The 26577-nt window shown below is 36.7% G+C and overlaps 1 protein-coding gene across 1 annotated transcript in view; it reads left to right on the forward strand.

Moving 5' to 3' along the window:
- The window catches only part of EVL (Enah/Vasp-like), a 77912-nt gene that overhangs the window by 8160 nt on the left and 43175 nt on the right, over positions 1-26577 (forward strand). The window contains exons 4-5 of the mRNA XM_015820268.1: positions 17208-17376; positions 20081-20261. Coding sequence (XP_015675754.1) covers positions 17208-17376; positions 20081-20261 — 350 coding nt within the window. The remainder of the gene's footprint in view (positions 1-17207; positions 17377-20080; positions 20262-26577) is intronic.

Below are 26577 nucleotides of genomic sequence, written 5' to 3' on the forward strand. Positions count from 1 at the left end.
TGAGGGATGCATGGCCATCAGAACTTCAAAAATGGGATGTAGGTAGCTTGGAGGGGAGGGTCTGTCATACCTTTACAAGATCACAAAGCAATTATTATTGAGTCCTGGAAGAACAGGAGCATACAGAGAAATTTCTCCTTTTTTGAATTTTCATGACTGTAGATTAAAATCCAAGGCTTTGAGAAAAAAAAAAAAAGATCAGGTGGTAATTAGGACTGGAATTTCCATCGCTAAATGCAATGCAGTCACAAAATGCAGCCAGGGGGTTCTTTTAGGCATCAGCAAAAGAAGCCTAGCATGTGAAAGAAAGTGTGCTGGTGTGAATGAAGAACCTTCTGATCAGGTTTTTGTTTCACACTGGGCCATTTGCATTTGTTCTTGTGCAGCTAGAATGATCCCCTTGGTTCTTTCTTCACTTTTCCTGCTCTTAGCCATTGGCAGGTGTTATCTTTGCTTCGCCTGCTTTTTTTTAATGTACAGGTAGTCCTCGACTTACATCAGTTCGTTTAGTAACCGCTTGAAGTTACAACGGCACTGAAAAAAGTGACTTATGACCATTTTCCAGACTTACGATGGTTGCTGCATCCTCATGGGCATGTGAGCAAAATTCAGACACTTGGCAACTAACTCATAATTTATGATGGTTGCAATGTCCGAAGGTCATGTGATCATCTTTTGCAACCTTCTGAAGCAAAGTCAGTGGGGAAGCCAGATTCACGTAACAACCATGTGAATAATTTAACACCAGCATTGATTCACTTAACAACTGTTAAGGTCATAAAATGAGGCAAAATTCACTTAACAAATGTCTCATTTATCAACATAAATTTGGGGCTCAATTGCGGTCATAAGTCGAGGACTACCTGTATTGGCTATGTAATACTTTGCCTTGCCATGTCTTATTTTTCCAGTACTTAGAAAGCCTTCATGGTGTACTAGCTTCAGTGAGTCTTCTTCACTGTCCTTCAGATATTCTTCGAATGCCCTTCTATTATTTCTAGGCATTTGATTATTCAATCATGTGGCAGGGAATTGAATTATTATTATTAAATTAAAATGTGTATGCTGTCTAACTCTCAGCGACACTCTTCTGAGGAATAGTTGGAGGCAGGTAAGAATAAAGAAGGCTGTGGAGACAACATTTGCTTTTTCAGGTATCTGGAGAAGACAGCAGAACTGTTCAGAAAATAATAATAATAATAATAATAATAATAATAATAATAATAATAATAATAATAATAATAATAATAATAATAATAATAATAATAATAATAATAATAAAGTTGGAAGGGACCTTGGAGGTCATCGAGTCCAACCCCCTGCTCAGGCAGGAAACCCTATACCATTTCGGACAAATGGCTGGGGAATGGAGGGGCAGAGTGGGGGCGGGCAGGGGGTGGAGCGGAGGCGGGGCCAGTTTTGGGGCACTCGGTCTCTAAAAGGTTCACCATCACTGGTTTAGAAACTAGAAGATCATTTGTTGAGGCTGTTGTAGTGATGAATTGGACAGGAGTTTGGATTAGATGACCTTCAAAATCCGTTCTAAACTTTATGTTCTATGAAGAGGACTTGCAATATTTATTTTGAGTAAAATAAGAAGAGAAAGTACATGCTGGTTGATTCAAGTTAACTCAGGTTTACTCAGCCTTCCATCCTACCGAGATTGGTAAAATGAGGACCCAGACTGTTGGGGGCAATATGCTTCATATAAACCACTTAGAGAGTGCTGTAAAACACTATGAAGTGGTATATAAGTCTAAGTGCTATTGCTATAGTATTTAAGAACTTATGTGAAGCTCTTTATTTCCTCCAGTGAATTCTGAAATTGTTAAAGGCTTCTTAGGGCAAATCTGCTTAGAGCAGTTGGACACTTGGGGTCTCAGGGTTATTGTTTTATAAATAAATATATTTGGCCATACTTTTGAAGAGGATAGTCAGGAACAGGAGCTGACAAAAACAGGCAGAGCTACTAATGATTTAGGAAAGTTTCCTCCATTAAAAAAAGGCATGCTTGTAAATTAGATCACACTGCATGTCAAAGTTCTTTAACCTAATTCTAAAAACAGTGCTTATCTTCCTGCTTTGCTGACCTCAATGATAACAACAGGAAGAATTTAGAAAGTTGTGCTACAGTGGGGAGGCAAAGTTTGTGAACTCTATAAGACTATATATAATCTGCAGGACCCATATTGTGATTAGAACTTCATCTAAATCTTAAGTGACTTTGATTAAACAGTGTACTGTATCATGTTCTTATTAAAGATATTGAGCCAAAATTCATTATCTTGATTTCTTATAAAATTTTACATTTAGTAACTAGTGGCAATTATTTAGCAGCCTTATCTTTCTTGTGCCTATTGATCAATGTCCCCCATTGGCTTGGAGATTTTCCTCATTCAACTCATAGATATTTTGGGTCTGCCTGTACTTCAATTCATGTCATAACATAACATTCTAATTCAATTGGAACATCAAACTCAAATTTGTCCCTTTAAGTGAGTTGATTGGTAGTAGTAGCTGTGAGAGAGATCTTGGAGTCCTAGTGGACAATCACTTAAATATGAGCCAGCAGTGTGCTGCAGCTGCCAAAAAAAGCTAATACAGTCCTAGACTGCATTAACAGAAGGATAGAATCAAGAGCACGTGAAGTGTTACTACCACTTTATAATACCTTGGTAAGAATACACTTGAAATATTGCATCCAGTTTTGGTTGCCATGATATAAAAAAGATGTTGAGACTCTAGAAAGAGTGCAGAGAAGTGCAACAGAAATAATTAGGGGACCGAAAGCCATGTCTAGTTTAATGAAAAGGACTAGGGGTGATAGCAGTGTTCCAATATCTAAGGGACTGCCACAAAGAAGAGGGAGTCAACCTATTCTCCAAAGCCTTTGAAGGCAGGACAAGAAGCAATGAATGGAAACTAATTAAGGAGAGGAGCAAACTAGAACTAAGGAGAAACTTCCTGACAGAACAATTGATCGGTGGAGCAACTTGTCTCCAAAAATTGTGGGTGCTGCAACGCTGAAGGATTTTAAGAAGAGATTGGACAACCATTTGAAATGGTATAGGGTTTCCTACTTGAGCGGGGAGTTGGACTAGAAGATCTCCAAACTCCCTTTCAATTATGTTATCCTGTTATACTGATTATTTTATACTGATTATTCCAGGACTTCATACCCTTTTTCCACTAAAAGCAGTGAATATTGTTTCTGGATTTTCAATAAAGACATGATACGGTAGACCAGGGGTCCCCAATCCCCGGTCCGTGGACCGGTACCAGGTTGCGGCATGCCAGCAATCGGTTACACAAACAAGCAAAGCCCCATCCATGGGATGCAGGCAGCACACAAAACTACACACTCTCCAGTCCGTGAAAAAACCTTTCTCTATGGAACAGATCCCTGGTGGCAAAAAGGTTGGGGAGCTCTGCGGTAGACATTTGGGATAGTGTTTGCTTAACCAGAATCCCTTTATTTATTAAGAGGACTTAGAGGAAACTGATCATGCTGTGGATTATAGTACTGCAGGATTTATTGAATAACAACAGAGGACACCCAGTTTAATCCAGGGATAGCCATGTAAATTCACTTATAAGCTTGAACCTATCAAACTGGTTTAGTATATATGCTTTCTTGAGTGCCTGGAAAAAAGGTGGAATATAAATCTTACAGAAAAACAGTTCAGCTGGCTGCTATACATAGTAATAGCTTTTTGTAACCTCAGCTCTTGCCATTGTGCCAACTTCTGAACATGAATTTGATATTTTAAAAATCTCATGTCTTTTTCCAATCACTTTTTGATCATTGATTGTTTTTATCAAAAGTACAACTATAACTTGTTTCCTGTATGTATACTTTCTTTTTTGGTAAAGCTTCCTTTTTCCTGTTTGGTTATGACTCTATAAAGTTAAACAGTTAGCTTCGTTCAAACTGTTAACACGTACTTCTCATTTGCAAATTGAAACTACATGCTGTAATGCAATAATTGTACTGGACAATTCATTAGTACTCTGATTTTCTCCAAAAATACATTGAGTTGTTTCTGTGATGGCAGCAAGGTAAGATTTTGGCAAACCTGCTAAGAATGACTTACCATTTCTTTGAAGAATAATATTCTGTGTTATTATGACAAGTAAGAATTCTGAAATCATCAGCCCAAAAGTAAATTAGGCTTATTTATCATTACAGAGTGACTTTTTTCAGTCTCCAGATTATGGTTGTAGATTAAATCTTATTTGTTAGTTAATATGCCTACCTAGTGATGTACCTTTCTCATTTTAATGAATCTCAATGCTTTGTTTTTTAAAAAATGTTTTCTTAAACTGCCTTTATTGTATGATACGAACTGAATGCTGTTTAAATCTATGAAATTATTTTGCCATGTGCTGTTGTTTAATTGAACATGACATGCAAGTTGTATATAGAATTGCTACAAATTTTGCAACATTACTAATTCTTAATTCAGATAATCAATTCTAAACAGATTTAATTTGCTGTTCTAGTTAAATATATTTGCAGAACTATTTGTTTGATGCTACTTTCCATGTCAGTGTTTATTTGTGGCACTGTGGAAAATAGCATCTCTTCCTTAATGTTATATATTTAAAGTCTTTGCTTTATTTAAAAAAGAATCAGCAAATCACCACTTCTTTACCATACGGTTAAACAGTAAGCAAAAGAATTCTCTGGGGAGATGAGAATTATTTGGCCTTTGAGTCATCTAGTCTGCAAGGTCTCTTAACTCTCCCCTCCCCCTCTCAGTAACTGCAGGTGCCTCAATTGATATGCATACAAATGAAATTCAGTTTTAGCTACCTCTTTCTCCTAAGCAAGAGGATAGAGACATGTTTATATATTTGTAGGTATTCCAGTTGGGGTCCCTACATGTTTGATGCTATCTTGGCTATCTCATATTCACCCTAAATGGGAAAATATATGGTGGCTGAGATTACCATGAGGAACCACTTGAAGTGACTCTTCCCAGAACTCAAAGGAAGTCATGCAGGCAGAATTTGAACCTTGCCTCATCCAGCCTGCATAAGAAAAGGAAGAAGTCAAGACATGGTCTTGATCCTGTTTTCCACTCTGGCTCCACTATATAAATATATGTTTAAAATTTAAATGTTCCAACTATAAAAGAGGCACAGACAGCAAAGCAAAGAGTTTTAGTTCTCATATTTCTTGAAATAACAATATATGTGTGTAATTTTCTTCACTTTGGGAAAAGAACAAGGAAGTTCCTACCACTGTGACTACCTGATTTTCTCTTGTTGATAGTAGGTCTCTAGAACAGGGGTGTCACACTGCCGGCCCACGGGCCGGATGTGTCATGCCAAAACCATGCCCACCCCAGCTCCAACAATGGAGAAAAAGTCGTGATACGTCGTGACACGTCACATGACGTTTCAAGTTTGACACCCCTGGTCTAGAATAAGCACTGATCCTGAGAATTGGAAGAAAGAAGCCCACTCTTCGGAAGATTAATTGGTAAGATTTTGAATCAACTGTCAATTTTCCATGGACTGAATTTGCATCGTGATTGATTTATTGATTGTGAGCCATCAAGTTGGTGTCAGCTCTTAAGTTGACATTAAGTTGAATTTACCTAAGAGCATCTATCCCCAGCTTGGCCCTTCAGGTCTTCCAATGGTGCACCTGTTAGTGCTATAATTGAGTCCATCCATATTGATGCTGGTCATCTTTTCTTTTCTTCTTTTTCCAGCATGACAGACATCTCCAAATTTCTTGCTGGTTCCCTTAGTGCTGGTAGACAATCATTAAAAGGCAGAAGCTACCTATCACTTCAGTATCTTTATTGAAACTGGTTGCATTTTCTGTTATCATAAGCGAGTTTTAGAGCTTTGCAATCATTTGCATTTTCAGCTATTAGTGTCATCAGTGTAGTGCAGGTTGTTGATGATTTTCTTCAATTTTTAAAACCATGATCATCTTCCTTCAGTCCTGCTTCCTTAATATATTTTCCACATATAAGTTGAATAAATAATAAGCGAGTATACAGCTTTGTCTCATTCCTTTGCCAGCCTGGAGCCAATCTATTTTGCCACATTCTGTCTGTACTGTGACTTCTTGTCCTGGTTATAGGTTTTGCATGAGAATTCCTATTTTTCTAAACACCTTTCATAATTTGACATAATTGACACTATCAGTTGCCTTTCTGTAATCAATGCAGCACATACTGGCTTCCTTTTGGTATTCTTTGGTTTTGGCAATTACCCAGCATGAATCAGCAATAATGTTTCATGTTCTTCTACCTTTTTAAAAAAATGCCAGCTCTTTAGAAAAGGTGGAAGAACATGAAACATTATTTAGGGTTCCAATCTGTGTCAGATGTTCCTCGGTTTTATTTTGCTTTTCTGTGAAATTAAGGATATTGTATGATAGCTTGCACGTTGTGTATGGAGATTCCCCATCATTCTTCTATTCTATTCTTCTATTCTCCACCATTCAATCAGAACTGAAGAAACTTCTTGGATGGGAAGTGAAATGTTTTCAAGGGAACGAAACCAAGGAAGTCCAGTTGCCTTTTGAAAAGCACTTTTGGTGGCTTCCACATTCTATGAGGTCACCTTTCTTTAGTATTGGTATGTAGGTTGCCCTTTTCCAATCTGTTGGCTACTGTAACATTCTCCAGATTTTCTAGCATAGTTTGATTACAAGTAGTCCTCTACTTACGACTACAGTTGCTACCAGAATTTCTATTTCTAAGGAAGGTAGTTGTTAAGTGAGTTTGCATCTGATTTTATGACCTTTCTGCCACAGTTGTTAAGCGAATCATTGCAGTTATTAAGTAAATCACATGATTGTTAAGTGAATCCAGCTTCCCCCATGAACTTTGTTTGGAAGCTTGCTTGGAAGATAGTGAACACATGAACATGTGAATGATTGTAATACATTACACCATTGTAAATACATGCTGGTTGCCAAGTGCCCATATTTTGATCATATGACGATTGGGATGTCTTAAGTGTGAGGACTGGCAATAAGTCACTTTTTCAGTCCCATTTTTTCACTGTCATTATAGCTTTGAATGGTTGCTAAATGAATGGTTGTAGGTTGAGGATGACCTATAAAACTTCTACTGATTCTTCTTTTATTTTTCCTATAACTTTTCTATGAGTGTTACAACAGCAGAATTTCAGTACTGTATATTCTTTCCACCTTTGATTCTTCTTTGAATCAGTTACTATCAGTCCAGTGATTTTCTTTAGCATATCAGTTTTTAGGCTGGAACCTAAAATTTCTATAGTAGTGGTATAGATAAGATGTCAGTGCTTTGCCATTGTAACATGATTCCACGTCTCTTTTTGTGGCCAAAATCCTGCCATTTTGAGGTCAAGCACCAACCATATAACAATATAAAGTAGAGGCACCATAGTTAAATCAAGTCTGTCTGGAGGAGAATCCTGAAGCATTAGTTGTCAGAAGTAGTATTGAAATTAACTTTCCCTCTATTATTTGGCTTGGTCATAAGGCAGAAATGGGCGACTTCTAGTGGGTCTAAACCACAGATGTCACAGGTGAGCGGCTTCAATCTGTCAAATAACTAAGGTCAGATTTATTTATTTATTTATTTATTTATTTTTAGTAGGGAAAGTGGGTTTTTTTTCTTTTTCTTTTTAATCATGTTATCTCTATTTTGATGATTTTGTGGGGACTGCACCAGTCACCATCAGGAAGGAACCTCAGAATGCAAGCAGAGATCATGACTCCTAGTGAAGAACTTAAATTAAGGATAGTCTTTTTTTAATCATATGTAGAATATCCTGTGTATGTAATATGTTACATTACGTCCTGTAATATGTATGTTAGGAATTGTCTCGGTTCAAAAATAAAGTTCAATCTATTCTGAGGTGTAAAGTCTCTTGAAAGTCAGCATAAAATATATTTTGATTCACTGCACAGCTACGTCAATAACCTTTGGATTTCTATATTATAATGCTGAATCTGGCTTCAAGTAATGTCATACTATCTGTTCTAAGTTCCTATTTTGCAGACTGTGGATTTTATTGAGGAAGTCAGCTATTGAATAAGTTCTGTATTTACTAATAGTGTTCCTTAAAAAGAAGAAAATCACTTTGCACTTTTGTTTTGAATCATGTACTAATAAATCTTTTGTCTCTTTCATCATGCAATCTCCTAATATGTGCTTGGTTCTGATTTGAAATCTATTCTAGTGATAGTTCGAATTCTTCAATAACTCAAAAGCATCTTATACAATCTTTTCAAACCCAGTGTCACTTCTTGAGCACTTTAGAAACAGTTCGGTGTTAAACAGCTGTTGTGTAACAGAAAGTTTGCTGAAAGCTGTTCTCTGAAGTGGTTTACTTGTAAGGTTCATCTCTAAATCATTGAAATTGAAAATTTTTAAACTTTCAAAAGCTGTTTTGCAAGAGAGTCTACGTTTACACACACTATCATTTTAGGACAGTAGAATTAGAACTTTCATAGATGTTTCCAGGCACACACTGAAGTGCTTCAAAGCATTAGTATGACTTTTCAAAATTATGTAACTATATTTTCAAAAATTAGACCTTGCAAAGATGTAACAATGTGTTGGACTTGAGGAAAAAATATACATAAGCATTATGTCAAATCAAAGCAATTATTTGGGCCAAATAACATTTGGCAGTATCTGGTAGCTTCTCATAAAGTTTTGTTCAAGTCAAGCTTGACTCATGGTGGCTTCATGTCCAGGTAGCTTTCTTGTCAGCTACACAGGTATAGTTTGCCTTACATTTTATGTTTTGTCTTGTTTTGCCCTCTTGGTTAGCCCTGGTGTTCCTAGGAAATCCCATTCAGGTTCTAAATAGGCTGAACACCATTCATTTACTTGAGCAAGTAGTATTAATATGGGAAGTTATTTTAGAGTTATATTACTTTGCTCTGTAATTAAATTACATTTTCTCAATTCAACCAATCTTGTTTTAAATAAGTTTACATAATCATACATTTTTCTGAGAATTGCCATAACTAAATTAATTTTAATTAGCTGTTTAATATATTATTTTTTTCAGAGTAAGTGGATTGCAGCAACAGGCATGTGGCTTCTTACCTCTATCATACTAGGTAACATAGGTCAGCTGTACATCCTGTATAATCTCAGAGGTTTTTTTGTTAAACAGCCATACTAAATGAAGTTTACATTGGCTTTAGCCAACTCATTCTAGTGAAGTCAGAACCATAGGTTTGTGATTTCCTGTTGGCCTGGGAGAAAAATATATTACTGCGTTCACATACAATAGTTAAAAAAATATCTGGTTAACCAACAGGAATTAGATCTGCTTGTTGTCATTTATAGTAAGAGAAACAACTCATATTTTCCCATAGCTTTCCCAGCTGTAGAATATACTGCTGAAGTTTTATGTGACTGGTGTGATCTATTTTGCTTATAAGTACATATTGTGGTCCAGCTGTTTTTGGACTAATATTACAGATACATAATTTGGCCCTTGCTTGTTGACATAAGTTAGAGAGAACTAGAATGATAAATTATCTCACCCTCTTCAGTACCGATATCTGCTTGCATATTGTTTGATGTGATATTTTTTTCTTCGCTTTCTTTCTTTCTTTACTGCTTGAACAAAAACATGAAACTGTATGTTCAGGGCTGTTTCTCAGAGGCTCTGATGAATGAGACATTGCAGAAAACTTTTAAAATCCTGCTGATCTTCTGGGACAGAGTTTTTGTTTCTCTGGAGCAGTGTTTCTCAACCTTAGCAACTTTAAGATGTGTGGATTTCAGCTCACAAAATTCCCTAGCCAGTATGCTGGCTTGGGAATTCTGGGAGTTGAAGTCCACAGAACTTAAAATTACAAGGTACAGGGAACACAGCTGTGGAGTACGGTGGAGCAGCGGGGATGAACAGGGATATTGGAGAAACAGTTTGGTGTAATGGTTAAAGATGCTGTCCTAGAAACCAGGAGAGTGAGAATTCTAATCCTGCCTTAGGCATGAGAAAGCCAGCTGGATGTCTTTAGTCCAGTCACTCTTTTCAACCCAACCCATCTCATGGGGCTGTTTTTGTGGGGAAAATAGAATGATGAAGAGGAGCATTATGTATATTTGCTGCATTGAGTTATCTATAAAGTAACAGAGGCAGGGATAAAAATCTAACAAAATAAATACGATACCTTGGTAGTGATGATGGTAATGTAGACATATGTGCATAACTGGTGAGCTCTCAAAATAACAGTGTTCCTCCACCCTACAAGGTCTCTTGATCTTACATAATAAAATTAACATGCAAGTTACTGAGATATTAAAAATTAGGATTTCTTTAACAAAAGGAGAATAAGAAAAAAGTTAGTATTAAGTCTGTAAATAACAAAATTAGAACAGTGGAATCTAACAGTAAGGAAATAATTCTAAAAATTATTCTTGTTTGTATACCTCAGGAGCTGAGTTGGAGATAATTGTAGTCAGTTCATTCAGTTAATAGTGGAGCAGCTGTCACCATGAAAGATTAGTGAGGGGGAAAACGTATTATTTCAGTCCTTCCCTTGTATGGCTTTATTTTTTGGGGATACCTATTTCTCTCTACTTTTCAGAATCTTTTTCAACCACTTGAATTAAAAAAGTTTTAAGGACATCCACTTCTTGATCATCTAAAATCAAAACTTGATATATTTCAAGCATTCCAGAAAGGCTTCATGCGCAGTCTTAAATTTCAGATATATTGGAAAATTTCATTTGGCTGCAAATGCCAACACCAACACATCAGAGGGGGCTGCACTGTTATGATATAAACCTAACCAACCTTTGTTTCACTGAATCAAATGGAAGAAAAAGGTGTGATGTCATTGTAAAACAACTTTGTAAGACTTGAGAGAATATGAAGATACAGAAAGGTATCTAGCACTATGTATGAGAGAGATCCTCTTTTCCTCATGTAGCTAACGTAGTTACTGTAAAAAGTTGCTTCACATTGTTGACCGGGTTAATTTAATTATTTTCTTTACAGCCTGTCAGAATTTCTGTATAGTCTTGAACAGAGATACTTTTTCCAGTCAGGGAACTATCCCAAAGTTATTTATATCTTATGGTAATTGAACCAAAGTTTTGCATGCCAAAGTTATAGACTACTGAATTACAACTTGGCCAAAGTGCTTTTGTGTTGGTGTTATAATTTGGTCTTAAATGATGAGGGTTGAAATGCAATACACCAGGAACATCTTCTGCTCAAAATGAATGAGAACTATGATGCTGTGACTCATTTCCTGCCAGATGTAAAAACAGATCTATAGCTGCTGCACAAATCATCAGCCCCAGCTCTTCCTTCTCCTCCTCTTTGTATGGCATCACATTATTGTGGTACATATTTCATTGCCTTTTTTCAAATTCACTAGGGCTTAGGAAAATAATTGCTGAATGATATTACATCATGTTATATAAACCCAAACATTTCAATGCAGCAATAGAGGGCAGCTTTTCTGCAGCAATCTTACCATCCACCATAGTGTCTCATTCAGTCCCCAAAGAAATTAGACACTCCAAGTGTTGTCATGTGTTTTTAAAAACTGCTACTTACTTGAAAGTTGTAATCCCAGCAGTCAACATTAATCGCTAAGTGTACTTACAATATACAAATTGTTAAATGTTGGTGATTGGGATCGTTTCCAGAAGAATAGTTCAATGTTTCCTTTTTCTACACAATGATGATTCTTGCCAAGTTTGTGATTTAGGAGAAATAAGTTCTAACTACTTGGTTGGCCTCACCCTGACAATTAAAAATACCCATAAGACCAGGGCTTTTTTTCTCATAGAACGCCCAGAACGGAGTTCCGGCACCTTTTTTGGATGGAACCTTGTAGGGTAGGCAAGGCGGGTTGTATTATGTGTGTGAGTTCCGGCACCTTTTTTTTTTTTTAGAAAAAAAGCACTGCATAAGACCATTAGTTGTTTCAAAAGTTGGTATGTAGAGATTCAAGAATCTGGCTCCTTGATATACTAGGTACCAGAAATCCAGAAATTAGAACGCTCACAGCTGCCAAACATAAGCTTCAAGGATATAGTTCCTTCTAACCCTCACAGCAATCTTTTTTGTTGTTGCCATTAATATAAATGTACATGCACTCAAAAAACTGGAGGTTTTTTCATCACTTTTGATAGCTCCATCTATTTTGTGAATTCTGGTGGATTGATAACCCAACACATTTAGACAGTACCAACTTGGATGACAAGTATTAAGTATTGACACTTCATGATTTTAAGTAGGAGTCTTTGTCAGGAGATTGCCTGGAAATCTGGGGTGGAACAGGATTTTTAAAAAGAGAGAAAGGGATCATCTTGTGTGTGAGAACCTTTTTCCATTATTCAGCATGAAGAAAAGCTTTCCTTTATCTGCCACTATTGAGCCTAGTATTAGGACATGCAACATACAGGGACATATAGCTCTCTGATCCTTTTTTGGGGGGAAAGACTTCCAATGGCTGTGAGTGGACTTGAACTGCCTGGGTTGAGTTTAGTAGTAGTAATGATGATGATGATGATTATGATGATGATGATGATGATGATGCACTGAAATTAGTATATCAGGAAGACTTACCGACTACCGGAGAGACCAAACTACCCTACTGCTCTGGGACTTCAAAGTTCAAACAGACAAGCACCTGCAACAAAACACCCCGGACTAAACAATTGTCGATAAGAAAGACAAAAAAATCTGAATAGTGGATGTGGCAGTGCCTGGAGACAGCAAAATAGACGAGAAAGAACTGGAGAAAATAACAAAATACAAAGACCTATAAATAGAAATAGAAAGACTGTGGCAAAGGCAAGCAAGGGTAGTAATAGGCTCCTTGGGTGCAATCCCAAAACACTTGAACACCATTGGCATTGACAAATTCACCATTAGTCAATTGTAAAAGGCGGCCTTACTAGGAACTGCTTCCATCATGTGACGATATTTGTAATACTATCAAACATCCACATCTGCCTATCCCAGGTCTTTGGTAAGGACACGATAGGTAGACAAAAATGCCAAATCCAGTCTGAACATCTGGCTGACTGTGCGATGATTAATAATAATAATAGTAATAGTAATAGTAATAGTAATAATAATATTGGAAGGTCATCTAGTCCAACCCTCTGCTCAGGCAGGAAACCCTATACCATTTCAAACAAATGGCTGTCCAGTCTCTTCTTAAAAACTTCCAGTGTTGGAGCATTCACAGCTTCTGGAGGCAGGTTGTTCCACTGATTAATTGTTCTAACTGTCAGAAAATTTCTTCTTAGTTCTAGGTTGCTTCTCTCTTTGGTTAGTTTCCATCCGTTGCTTTTTGTCCTGCCTTCAGGTGCTTTGGAAAATAGCTTGACTCCCTCTTCTTTGTGGCAGCCCCTAAGATATTGGAACACTGCTATCATGTCACCCCTCATCCTTCTCTTCATTAGACTAGACATACCCAATTCCAGCAACCGTTCCTTACATGTTTTAGCCTCCAGTCCCCTAATTATCTTTGTTGCTCTTCTCTGTACTCTTGCTAGAGTCTCAACATCTTTTTTACATCATGGTGACCAAAACTGGATGCAGTATTCCAAGTGTGGTCTTACCAAGGCATTGTAAAGTGGTATTAACACTTCACGTGATCTTGATTCTATCCCTCTGTTAATGCAGCCTAGCACTGTGTTGGCTTTTTTGGTAGCTGCAGCACACTGCTGGCTCATATTTAAGTGATTGTCCACTAGGACTCCAAGATCCTTCTCACAGTTGCTACTTTTGAGCAAGGTACCACCTATATTATACCTGTGCATTTGGTTTTTCTTGCTTAAATGTAGAACCTTACTTTTTTCACCATTGAATTTCATTTTATTAGATAGTGCCCAATATTCAAGTCTGTCAAGATCCTTCTGTATCTTAAGCCTATCTTCTGGAGTGTTGGCTATTCCTTCCAGCTTAGCGTTGTCTACAAATTTGATGAGTTCCCCATCTATCCCCTCATCCAAATTGTTGATGAAGATGTTGAAGAGCATTGGGCCCTGGGGCACTCCACTACACACTTCCCTCCATGTAGATGTGGTTCCATTGAGGACCACATGCTGAGTACAGCCGGTCAGCCGGCTACGAATCCATCTGGTGGTGATGCTGTCTAACCCACATTTTTCTATCTTATCATGTAGTAGGTTGTGGTCTACTTTATCAAATGCCTTATTGAAGTCCAAGTAAATTATATCTACAGCATTCCTCTGGTCCACTAATTTTGTCACCTTGTCAAAGAATGCAATAAGATTTGTCTGGCGTGATCTGTTTTTGAAAAACCCATGTTTCCTTTTGGTAATGACTGTCTGCCTCTAGGTGTTCGCTGATTCATTGCTTGATTATCTTTTCCAAGATCTTCCCAGGAATTGAGGTCAGGCTGATAGGTCTGTAGTTTCCTGGATCCATTTTTTTCCTTTTTTGAAGATGGGAACTACATCAGCTCTTTTCCAGTCCTCTGGTAGTTCCCCTGTGCTCCAGGATCTTTGAAAGATATAGTTCAGTGGTTCTGAGATCACATATGCCAGTTCCTTCAGAACTTTGGGATGTAATCCATCTGATCCTGGTGATTTGAACTCATCTGGGGTGGACAGGTGCTCACTCACCATTTTCTTGCCTATCTTAACTTGTATTTCTAATCTGTTTTTTATGGTACTGTTTTTGATAGATTGGGCTGTTTTTTCCCTTTATGTAAATACGGGTGCAAAAAACAAGTTGAATAGTTCTGCTTGTCACCTTCTTGCCACTTTCTCCCACTAGTGGACCAATCATTTCCTTAACTTTTTTCTTGTTTTTTACATGTTGAAAGAAGCTTTCTAAAAGAAAAGTTTTTTAAATCTGAAATTAGAACCCAGCAGCACCATGATATGGCTTATCCATTATAAACTCCACATTTGTAGCACCATAAGAACATGAGTGTCATCTTAGATAACACCACTGACCCATCAGGATGGCATTCTGTGCCCACATTGCCAAACCAGATGCTTTCAGGAAGGCCTGTGATGTGAACCAGAGAGTGATAACTTTTTCTTACTATTTGAATATAGCAGTCAGTTTTTAAGGAAGTGGTAAACAGCTCTTTAGACTACTGGCCCCTGATAGTCCAATCTTCCAGGCGTCTTTTAAAATATTCTAAATTGGTAGCCATCATTCTAATTGCACAATGAAATTATACATTATTTAAAGATGTGTGTGTGTGTGTGCAAGTGTTTTTTTTTGGGGGGGGAGGGATTCTCATTCTGCATTATATCCTTTTAGGTATGTACACAGTATTCCAATATAGTCACTTTGATTTAGCTAAGGGGATTTTAATATTGGTGCTTTATTTTAAAATCTGCGAATTTTGCCTCCCCCCTGTTACATTCTCAGTTGATATTTTCTTTGACTTATTCACCATGACTCTAGGATTCCTTCCCCAATCAGTTGCTGCCAAGTGCCAGCAACTTTCAACCCATTCATTAATGTATGAAGTTAGAATTTTTTTTGCTGATGTGCATTATTCTGTGTGGGACCCCCATTTGACATCTGGCACTCATTCATTCGTCTAGTTTGGAGAAATATTTTTGGAGCTCTTTGCTGTATTTTTTATTTTCCTCTTGTGATAAATTTTGTAGTGTTGGCAAATTTGGCCACCTCTGTGCTGAAATGTAGTAACAAAACAAATAAAAATGCTCTGGCCCCAGGGTGGAAGTCTCTCCAGTACACATTGCAGAGCATTAATTGTAGTTTTGTTGGATCAGAATTCTAGTTCTCATACCAACAACTCCACTAGATTGAGTTGGAATTCTAATCACAATTTTATCTTGATCAATATTTACTTTTCTATTTTTAGAAGTATTTTGTGATTGCATTCTTCTATCCTAGAATGCACTCTATGTGAAATACACTATAAGAGAACTATAAGTTAAAAAAAGTGCTTTTAATCTTAACTGTAGCACTTTTTACTGTTTTTTTTTAACATTCTTAACCTAAAAAGTAGATTAGGGAGGAGGTGATACAATAAGAAAAGAGAAAAATATTTGTCCTTTTATTTCTCTGCATAGAATTACTGCTAATAGTTTGCTTAACAAGTATCCAGTACTGTTATTTAAGGCAGAGACATCAGTAGTGTAGTACAAGAAAGATGTTTCATTCACATAAAAAGCTGTGTCTTTTTCATTAAAACAAAAAACAAAATAAAGTTTCTATATAGAAGATTGGTTAAGACTTGTTTTGGTTGTTTTTTTTATGTCTGTTGGGTATGATAAATTAGATTGTTGTTAAATTACTTTATTTTTAATATGTGTATAATTAAATGAGGTTAGATTTCTTTGATTTAGCTGGCAACAATTAAAAAACCCTCTTCATACAATTTGTGTAATGGGTATACACAAACTGGTATTTGTGCAATAGGACTTTCTGTACTTTTCTTCATTTGCACCCTATCTCCAAAATTTCTTTGGTGCTTTTTGGGGAATTGGAAGGGACAAAAACAATCTAGTTTGCCATTCCATTTGTTCTGTTGGCAGGCGAACTCAAATTCTTAAATCCTATAAGGAGAAGTTCTGAAGTGAACAGTCATCTTAGCATTTCCCTTGGAACATAGGATGTTCAAGTAAGGATAAAGGGCTTGTAAGAAAATTGAGATAGATTAAGTCCTGGGCTTCAGATAAACCTATGAAACAAACAGAATTCCTTCTACATGGGAACTTCTAAAGAAACTACAAGCAAGAGGCAAAATTATTATTTTTTCCTCTGATAGCACAAACCAGTACAATCAGATCAGCATTGCAGAAATCTCTGAAGGCATGAAACTGGGTAGGAGACCTATTTTACCATATAATATGCATTTTGTGTGCATATGATCATTTTTAAATATTTTCAGACTAGAGAGAATGTGTGAATCAGTCCTTTCATTTTCACATGTGTTCATAAGTCTGTTTCATACTTATTTGTTTTAGTCAGCGTTGGAAAAACAAAAACAAATTTGCATTTAAACATGAAAATGTTTTTTTCCCCACAGACAGCGTGTTCTTCTATTTTATCCAAAATAAAAAATGGAGAGACTACAAGATAATGTTCAGATTTCCATTTGGGAAGTTTGAATTGAATCATTTCATTTAAAATGCAAATATCTAAAATTCTGAAGCACTGCTATTTCAGACTATAAAATATATCACAGATCTTGTGCTTGTCTTTGATTTACTGTTTATTCTTATTGATTTATTTTTCAGTGAACAGAGTATATGCCAAGCCCGGGCATCAGTTATGGTTTATGACGATACCAGTAAGAAATGGGTGCCAATAAAGCCTGGACAACAGGGCTTCAGCCGAATCAACATCTATCACAACACGGCCAGCAACACATTTAGAGTAGTTGGAGTTAAACTTCAAGATCAACAAGTGAGTGTTTTTTCAGCATTTCAACCATACAAATTTTAAAATAGAATTCAAAGAACAGTGGTTGTTCTGTGTTTTAGAAAAAGGTATATTAGTGTGTATATGTACATATAAACTTTTTATTTTAAGAATACATTCTTTCCTCTGTGGTTGAAATACATAATTTATGCTGAGCAAAGGATGCCTTATGCTGAAGTGGGCTGTTGCTCCACTTAACTGTCTCAAGTGGTTACAAGAAGTTCTCCAGGGTTTCAGATAATTCCAGCATTACCATGAGATGCCAAATTATATATTGTTCTACTTCAAACCACACAAGACAGCTTGCTTTACAAGAAAACTCTCATTAGCACAATAATCTTCCATAGTTGTCATTTGCTATGAAAGTCCCTTTGAACCCTATGGCCTTAATGATTTTCAAAAGGCAAGCAAGTTGAAGCTCTCCATATCTTCAGAAACAAGATGTTTCTTATCTGGACTTGAATGAGCAGCTTCATTCCTCAGCAGCCCTTAAGATATGTTCCCAGAACTAACCCTAGTCAATAAAGATGATATAATAAGCACCAGGCATGTAGGAATTAAAAAGTTAAAAAACTCAAATTGGCTGGAAGCCTATTGGTTACCAGTAGACTAACTTCAATAATGTGGAAACTACTAAACTGGCTTTTTTTGCAGAAATAAATTGGGTTACTTCAGTTTGGCCAGTTTCAATTTCTGAGTCATTCAGGGGCAACTCCAAGATAAAAATATTGTAGTAATCTAAACATGAGGTGGGAATGAATCACAGTTATATGGGCTTTCTGTTTCCAAAATGTGTGTGTTTGGCTCATCAGTCAAATTGGAAGGTCTCCTAGCCAGTTTTTACCTGATGCTCAAGTAGGAACCAGTGCTTCTTTGAATTTTTGCAGGCAGTCTACAAGAATACCATAATTGATGGTATGAAATGCTCTTAGATGTGCTATAGGACCACATACAATCCAGCTATATATACCTTGACATAGATGATCCCACCAGAGTAACCCATATTGTTTCTTTTCCATGTCAAGGCCTGAATAATGATTGAAATGTATCTATATGATCCATTTCTTTTAGGATTTTCTGTAGATGAAGCCCTGTTATCTTCTCTAAAAAAAGAAGATTGAAGATTGGGCAGAAGTTCTGTAATATAGCTGGATAGAAGTATGCTTCCTTCACAGTAGATGGTTTCTCTCTTTCCATCAGAGTGGTATTATTTACCTTCCAGATCTAACGGAATGCATTCTACTTAGGAAGCTAGGAATGGCATAAATCCAATCATGCTGCAGAGGATTGTTTTCACTTTCTTGATCTCTACAAGCTCAAAAGGATCCCAGATAATCTTGTTAGACGTTACCCTTGTCACCTCATAAGATTCTGTCCAATTAGTGTCCATCTTCAATGAATGTGAGTCATTTTATCTCAAAGAATCCCATAAAATTATTTTGGTGGTCAGCAGAGAGATCAGCTTCTTTACCCAAGTCTGTTAGGTGATATGCGTCTGGAGACAATAGAAAAAGCTGTAAAGAAAACACATTCCACTCCTTATATGCCACTAAATACTCCTAAACAATGGGCACTCACTCATTGTCTTCTGCCAACATTGCTGTATCTCTCTCTTTAGCTGCTTCATTTCTTGAAGCTTTACAGAAAGGGAGGCCCTCAATCTGCAACTTGGGAAACCCTGCTTGTTTTCAATCATGTTTAATGTTCTTGTTGAATCCCAGAAAACAGCTATTTGAAGACTGGAAAAATTCCTAGGTGCCCTCAGGAAATCTCTGGGATTTATTAGCTGCCTGGGGCAGGCCATTTTAACCAACCCATTGCACTCACAGAGGTCAGGCAAGGTGACAATGTGCATAAATGATTGAACTGATGACAGCGCCCTCTACTTTCAACTCACATTGTTGCTACACCTTGCAGAATATACTTTACTTTAAACTGATTTAGGCATTTGGATCTGAGGAGGAAGAATACCTAGACTGAAAAGAGCAATATTTATGATATGGGGGGGGGGGAGCAGGGGAGTTAGAAGTCTGAGCTGTGAGGGCAGAGCAAAACGAGTTGTATAGATTCTGGAGACTCACTGTTGGTGACTCTGGCAGAACTGTTGAGATAAACCCTACCTCATTTATAAATATTTGCTTTACGTGTGTGTATGGGGGGGCAAGCTATAATCCCTAGGATCTCCAGTTAAAAGGATCAGATAACAGGTGTTGAGAAAGATTTCTTGGGCTACTAAGAGAATAGACAATACTGGGCTAAATGAAACGACAGAACAATCTGATGTAAGATATCGTCTTATTTGTTTTCTGCCTTTCTGGTAATATATTTTGGGGGGGGAAATAAAAATTTATTTCAAAAAGAAAATAACAAATTCTTACATAAAGAGAAAAACAAGGTATATAATATCTGACTATACAATAATGTTAAGATGATAACATGAGTTTATGTGTATTTTTTCTGCGAATTATTAGAATTAGAATTAGTAGCTGCTAATTCATTATTATTTTAGGTTGTTGTGCTGCCTTTTAGGCTATTTCTCCTTCTGATGCAGCTAATATTAACCCATTCATAAAACTAGATAATAAAATTATGCACTATTATAGTAGTAAAAACAATCATATGAAAATAATGGCATCAGATTAAAGCATATGTTCTTAGTGACTGCTCATTTCTTCTATTTCAATTTCAGGTAGTGATTAATTATTCAATTGTGAAAGGATTGAAGTACAATCAGGCAACGCCAACGTTCCATCAGTGGCGTGACGCACGGCAGGTTTATGGACTGAACTTTGCTAGTAAAGAAGAGGCAACCACATTTTCAAATGCCATGCTATTTGCCCTAAATATCATGAACTCACAGCAAGATGGAGGTAAGACAGTTACAATTATTGGGTCCACCATCATCACCTTTGTTAGCAAATTATAGCCTGTTATACAGTAGTACAAATATTAGAGTCAGAATACATGATTCATTCAGTGTGCAGTGTCTCCCCTTTTATTGAAGGCAAAATATTGGTATCTTTAATTTTTTTTCTGTTTTAAGGCTTGTGTTAAATTGTATGAGAATACCACTGCTAGCAATAGGTCATGCTATTACCTATCTCTGCCCCATGGGGGCAAATATGGGTGCTCATAAAACAAATAATCTGGGTAGGCAGTTTTCATAGCTGAAATTTTACTGTTTCCATTATTATGAAGAAATGTGATGCCTTTCTCTTTTTTAATCACCTGTGTGAGACCTGTGTGAGACATGGATTTGTCATGTGATGTTTAGTTTTGTTTTGTCATTAGGTAGACGAGACTATGAAATTAATTCCACAGGTTGTCTATAACTACTTTTATTGAGATTGGCTGTAGCAATAGAATCTTGTGCTGTAGCTCTTCTTCTTCTTACAGTTTAGTAAATCAGGAGGGTGTTTGTCTGAGTCATAGCTGTTCTGGACTTAAAAAAAATACTTTGGTTCCTTTTACTAGGCTAGAACTTCTGCGTATCCCCAAGAAGTCCATCTTCCTCACTCTCTATAGGTCCCTATCCTCAAGGAAATGTGAACATAAGAGTTGGTTGAGCAAACTGTTTACTTGCTGCTTTTCACATGTATACACGATTTCTCTTCCCATGGCATATAGAATAATAGTTAAGTTAGAATAATGCTTAGCAATTTTTTTCTGAATTTCTTTTCAAAAGCTAAATGCAATTGATACCCTTGCTACCAGACACATTTTAAGCAAATGCTTGAAATATGAACAAAATATGTAAAAATATCAGTGTGTAGAGCTTTTCCAATTGATTTTGTTATCAGTAAATCAACCTGATTGAGTCTTTTCAAAGATGAAGAAACGTGCATTTGTATTACCTAAACTCAGATTATTATTTAACAGACCAGCTTTTGAGGACAGGAATTTTATTGTACATTACTGTGATCATTCTTAAGAAAGAAATAAGCATGTCAAATTAATGGCATTAGTTACTTAAACTATTTCTAATGTCCTATTTTTAACATTTGCTTTCTTCATAAACCAGACTCAGTACTTTATGCTGAGGTTTTGTGAGGTTTATGACTACCATGAGTCTGAATTGATTTGGCAGCGTACAAATGTAATTGATTGATTAATTGATCTGCTCAATGGTGTAGAATAAAAAAAAAGGAGAGATTAACACTGTATCTGCTCTCAGCAGATTCCATTTGTTTTAGCTGCAGCAGAACATTTTTGAAGCAGCATGTTGTTGGGAGATCATTTAGAACCTGGAGATAGTGCTGGCCATTTTTTTAATCATTAGAATTATCTTCATTGGTTTTTGGTTTTTGTTTAGATTCCCTAAGAAAATACTCTCAATCTTTAATAAATAAATGTCTTAGACCACTAAATCAGTTGCGCTAATTTAATCAATCCATCCCAGCATTTCTCTGCTGGACAATTCCATTGCATTTCTTATTAGTCTATACTAAAAGAAGAAACACAAAGTCCATAGTAAAGCCTTTGGCAAAGACTTTTTTAAAAAAAAGTTACTTGGAGGGGATGAAAATCCTGAGGTTTTTTCCTTACTCTTCAGTTCTATCATGTGACAGCAGAGACGCTAAAATAGAAGCTAGGCACAAGCTTTGTGACATCAAATGTCTCATCAATAAATATGAGTCCTCTTTATGTGAAAATGGCATTGGCTAAACCCTAGGTAGTATTGCATAAACTTAACATAAACTAAGTTTTTTTTCTACTGCCCTAACACACTTTCCCAGACTGTAAATACAGGTAGTCCTCAACTTATAGCAGTTCATTTAGTGACCGTTCGAAGTTACACAGCACTGAAAAAGCGAATTATGGCTGTTTTTCACACTTAACAACTGTTGCAGCATCCCCGTGGTCATGTGATCAAAATTCAAACGCTTGGCAACTGACTCATATTTATGACGGTTGCAATGTCCTGGGGTCATGTGATCACTTTTTGCGACGTTCTGGCAAACAAACTCAGTGGGAAGCCAGATTCACTTAACAATCGTCTTACTAACTTAACAACTGCAGTGATTCACTTAACAACTGTGACAAGAAAGCTTGTAAAATGGGACAAAATTCACTTAACAACTGTCTCACTTAGCAACAGAAATTTTGGGCCCAATTGTGATCATGTCAAGGACCACCTGTAGAGATCCTTTATGGTTGCATTTAGATTACTTTTCCCTATTGCATAATCTTTATGTAATTATGAAATATTGGGAGGCACATTAAAGGCACATCAGATGAAGAGTTGCAGTATAATTCCAATTCTGGTTGTAAGCAGGCTTCAAATTTTAAAATACTGGTATCTGAAAAATATAATATGTAATTGCTGTACTAAGGGATGATTTACTTGGGGGCAGCCCACAAGAAATGGGTATCTCTCTCATGAAGAAATCAAATGTCCAGAATCAGATAATTTCTGTAGTGAAGAGATTTTTGTGCCTCCTGTTTGAGCAGTATGACTTAGCTAATTGATCCTACCAAACATTGATCCCAAGCATTTTGTTTTATTTAGAAAATGTATAAATAATATACAGTATATGATCTCCACAGGAAGGTGACGAGTCCTCTTTTAAAAGTTTCAGTGAATTTGTCTTCCATGGAGGATCAAGGAGCAAATTGGAAGCAGTTTTTAAAAAAAGAAGTGAAAAATGAGGACTGGAAGAAGAAAATAGAGAGTAAAAAATTATGATAAGAAAGAGAAACACAAGCAGCAGGATGAAAAATAAATAAAATTGGAAAATGAAAATGGACAACAGAAAGCACTTTTAAATTTAAAAAAAACCCCTCCCATCATTTAAAGACAGAATCTTGTTTGATCTCAGGATTCAAAACAGAATGACACTGGCAGATTTTAGCTAGCTCTTCTTTTCATATACAGAAGCAGGTTATATTTTAAACAATTTTATTCCCCCTCATGGTAAAGTACTGTAAGTGCAGACACTTCAACTGGGACTCGAATGCTGGCAGAGTCAGGGTTTGATTTCCCCCCCCCCCCATGGTGCAAAACAGATTCATCCCCTTTTTACATTTTTAATTTATACTGTTAAATAACATTTAAAAACAAGTTGGTAATTGCATTTCTGTTAAAGAAACAAAGTGCTCATGCCAAAATATTTACATGTCTGAAAATGAAAACTTGCAGCATAGTCATGTTTACAAAATGTAGCAAGATCTTGTGAAACAAACAAAACAATTGGACATTACAGTATTTTATTTCATATTGCTCACAGAACAAAATGCAGTATAAACTCTCTGGCATTTTTAAAAACATGGTTTGTTTGATCAAGACACTCCAACATAAAATTAAATGTGCTTCACAAGTTCTTAAATATTTCAGATCACTATACCTCAGACATGTCAAACGTGATGTCGCGCGACATATCGGAACTTTTTCCCCATTGCGGGCAATGGGGTGGGCGCGCAGTTTCTTTGTGATGCGTCCGGCCCGTGGGCTGGCAGTTTGACATCCCTGCTATATCTGGTTAAATCTTTTTTTTACAAAACAAACCATTTTTTTTTCTCAACATTTATTTTTTTTGACCAGTTATATGAGATCACTTTCTGTCTGTGTCTTTTTCTAAAGTTAGTTTTAGAGAAGGTAAACAATTGTCAACTTAGCAAAGGGCCAACACGATGGACCATTAGGTCTTTTTTTGCTCTCAGTTTTCTATGTTTCTAAAATAATAAATATGGCAATAATATATATATTATAACTACTTCTAATAATATGAGCATGTTTCCTAACAGAAACAGCATTAAGAAACTTGCACTAAAAAAAGAGGCAACATTTTTGGTTTTGAAAATCATGAGGGTTACAGCGATGAAGGAGTGGTTGAAACTTTTCATTCTCATACAACCTGTAAAAGTGATTTTTTCCGTGTGCTTAAATAGGATGAAGAATCTTTGTAAAATAGTAAACACCCTCACTAAAATTTATCATAAACTAAATAGTTAGAATATTTTTGATGCAATTTATTTCATTTCATTTTTATCTTTATCTTGTTTCTTCCCTCATTGTGGACAGTATTTAATTAGGTAACATAAGAAATTGCATTGAAATAAAATGAAAAACAGTTTTAATAGATTGTCTTCTCCTTAAACCACGGGTGTCAAACTTGCCATGTCATGTGATATGCTGCGACATATCGTGAGTCTTTTTGCATTGCCGGCAATGGGGTGAGCGCGGTTTCAGTATGATAATAATCAAGAATTCCATGAGTAAAGTTTAAAAAGTGCATAAATGAGCTCAACGTTAAGAAAACAATGATGAATGTTCCTCTTTAAGATTATTATGTACAGTATATTATGTCAAGCAACAATTCTGGCTTGTAAAGGTTTGTTCAAGGCTTTAGTCTGTGGTGTAATTTCAGCCAGCAGTTTATTTAGTAAGTTATAGTTAAACAAACATTGGTTGAGTACAATATAGAAATGCAGCTTAGACTGCAACTAACTTGAATGGTATTGGATAATCCATCTTGTTTGTTTGACTACAAAAGGAAGATTAAAGTGTAACACATATACATAAAGATAACCCCAGGCAATCCAGTGACTTATTTCTAAGTAGGCATGTATAAGATTGAAATGTAAAAGCCTTTATGACATGAGTAATTCATATAAAAAATGCAGCCCTCTATACATCTATGCATAAGCATGTCATACTGAATTTAGTAGGGCTTATTCATAGCTGCATGCATATAGAATTGCAGTCTAAATGTACCTAAATGTACTTAGAAAGATTTTTAGACTAAACAGTAGCTCTTATGATAACTTATGGTATGGTGTTTTATAAAAGGGAACTCAAATAGCATAAGATATTCAATATACAAACATAAAGCATGCTGGTTTATGCATAACCTTTCAATTTCGATTTTTAGATTTTGATACTTTATGATATTCTGCCTACTGGGAAGGAAAGGGGGACGGGGAGAGAAGGTAGAATAGGGAGGGAGGAAGTCTTCCCTGACTCTCACGCAACCTCCTTGACCCACATCATTCGCCATGTGCCTTTTTGAACCCACATAGCTCATCTTGCAATCCCACACATCCTCTCTGACCCAGGCTTCCCCATGTGCCTGCTCTGAGCTGTGCAACATCTCTTGAGAACACCTATGCACCTTTCATGACCCACACTGCCACCATGTGTGTCATTTCTCACCTGCACAGCACCTCTTGTGCACTCCCAAGCACCCCTAGGCATCCATCCCGATCCATACCCTATGTGCCCTCCCCAACCAACATGGCATGTCTCACAACTTCCCATGAACCCCACGCATTCTTCTTGATCTGCACTACCCCCCCACCCTCCACTCTTGCAACTTTCTGCTGGTTTCTCCACTGGCTTTCTTGCTGCAAGCTTCTCATAAAATAAGTGGGGAAGCTGGCAGGAATCGGGGGAAGGAAAGGAAAGGAAATGAGAAAGGGAAATGAAAGTTTCTGATATTCCCTGCCAGTTTTCCATAAGGAAATTCGGTATCAAAGGTGACAAAAAGTTAGAAGTCATACCCACTCCTGCTGCTTTTTTTTGACCACCCGTGATTTTTCTGTTTCTCTTTTTAGATAAGAAAATATCTCTGAAAAGATGAAGCAGTGGGTCGCCAGTTGTCTAGTTATTGTTATTTGATGCAGTCTTCCCTAAACAGAAGAAGATAGTTAGCTTCCATAATTTGCATTTAGTATGTTCCATAAAGTTCAACAGATTAGCAACTCAGTAGGTTAGAAAAATCTATATTGAGGCAAACTCAGACTGAGACCAGGGGGGAAGAATATGGCCCTGTTGTTAGGCAATCAAATGCCCTCCATATAAACATCTGGCAGTGGCTCAACATTCTCCATAGTTATTCCTTCACCTTCCCTACTTTGATCTGCTCTGTATTGAGAACAACAACACTTTCATTTCTCTACCTGCTGTGCTACGATAACTCAACAATTATTATTCTTGTTTCTGCTTTAGGCAGAATGATCCCTATGCCCCTACAAAGGCATACCGTACAGTTGTTGTTCGTCCATCGATTTCGATGAAGACCTTGACATCTTATGGATTATGGGCCATCAGCGGTGTGTCCGTAGATGGCTGATGAGACCGATGTTAGCACGGAATGTTCTGCCACATACTGAACAGAGAAATGTGGACACTATTGCTTCAGCATTTGCAGCTCTGGCTTTACGGAGTGCTCGCTTCTCTTGTGCCAA

This window comes from Protobothrops mucrosquamatus, unplaced genomic scaffold, assembly GCF_001527695.2.
Source record: "Protobothrops mucrosquamatus isolate PMUCROS unplaced genomic scaffold, P.Mucros_1.0 scaffold_154, whole genome shotgun sequence".
Classification (NCBI taxonomy): Eukaryota; Metazoa; Chordata; class Lepidosauria; order Squamata; family Viperidae; genus Protobothrops; species Protobothrops mucrosquamatus.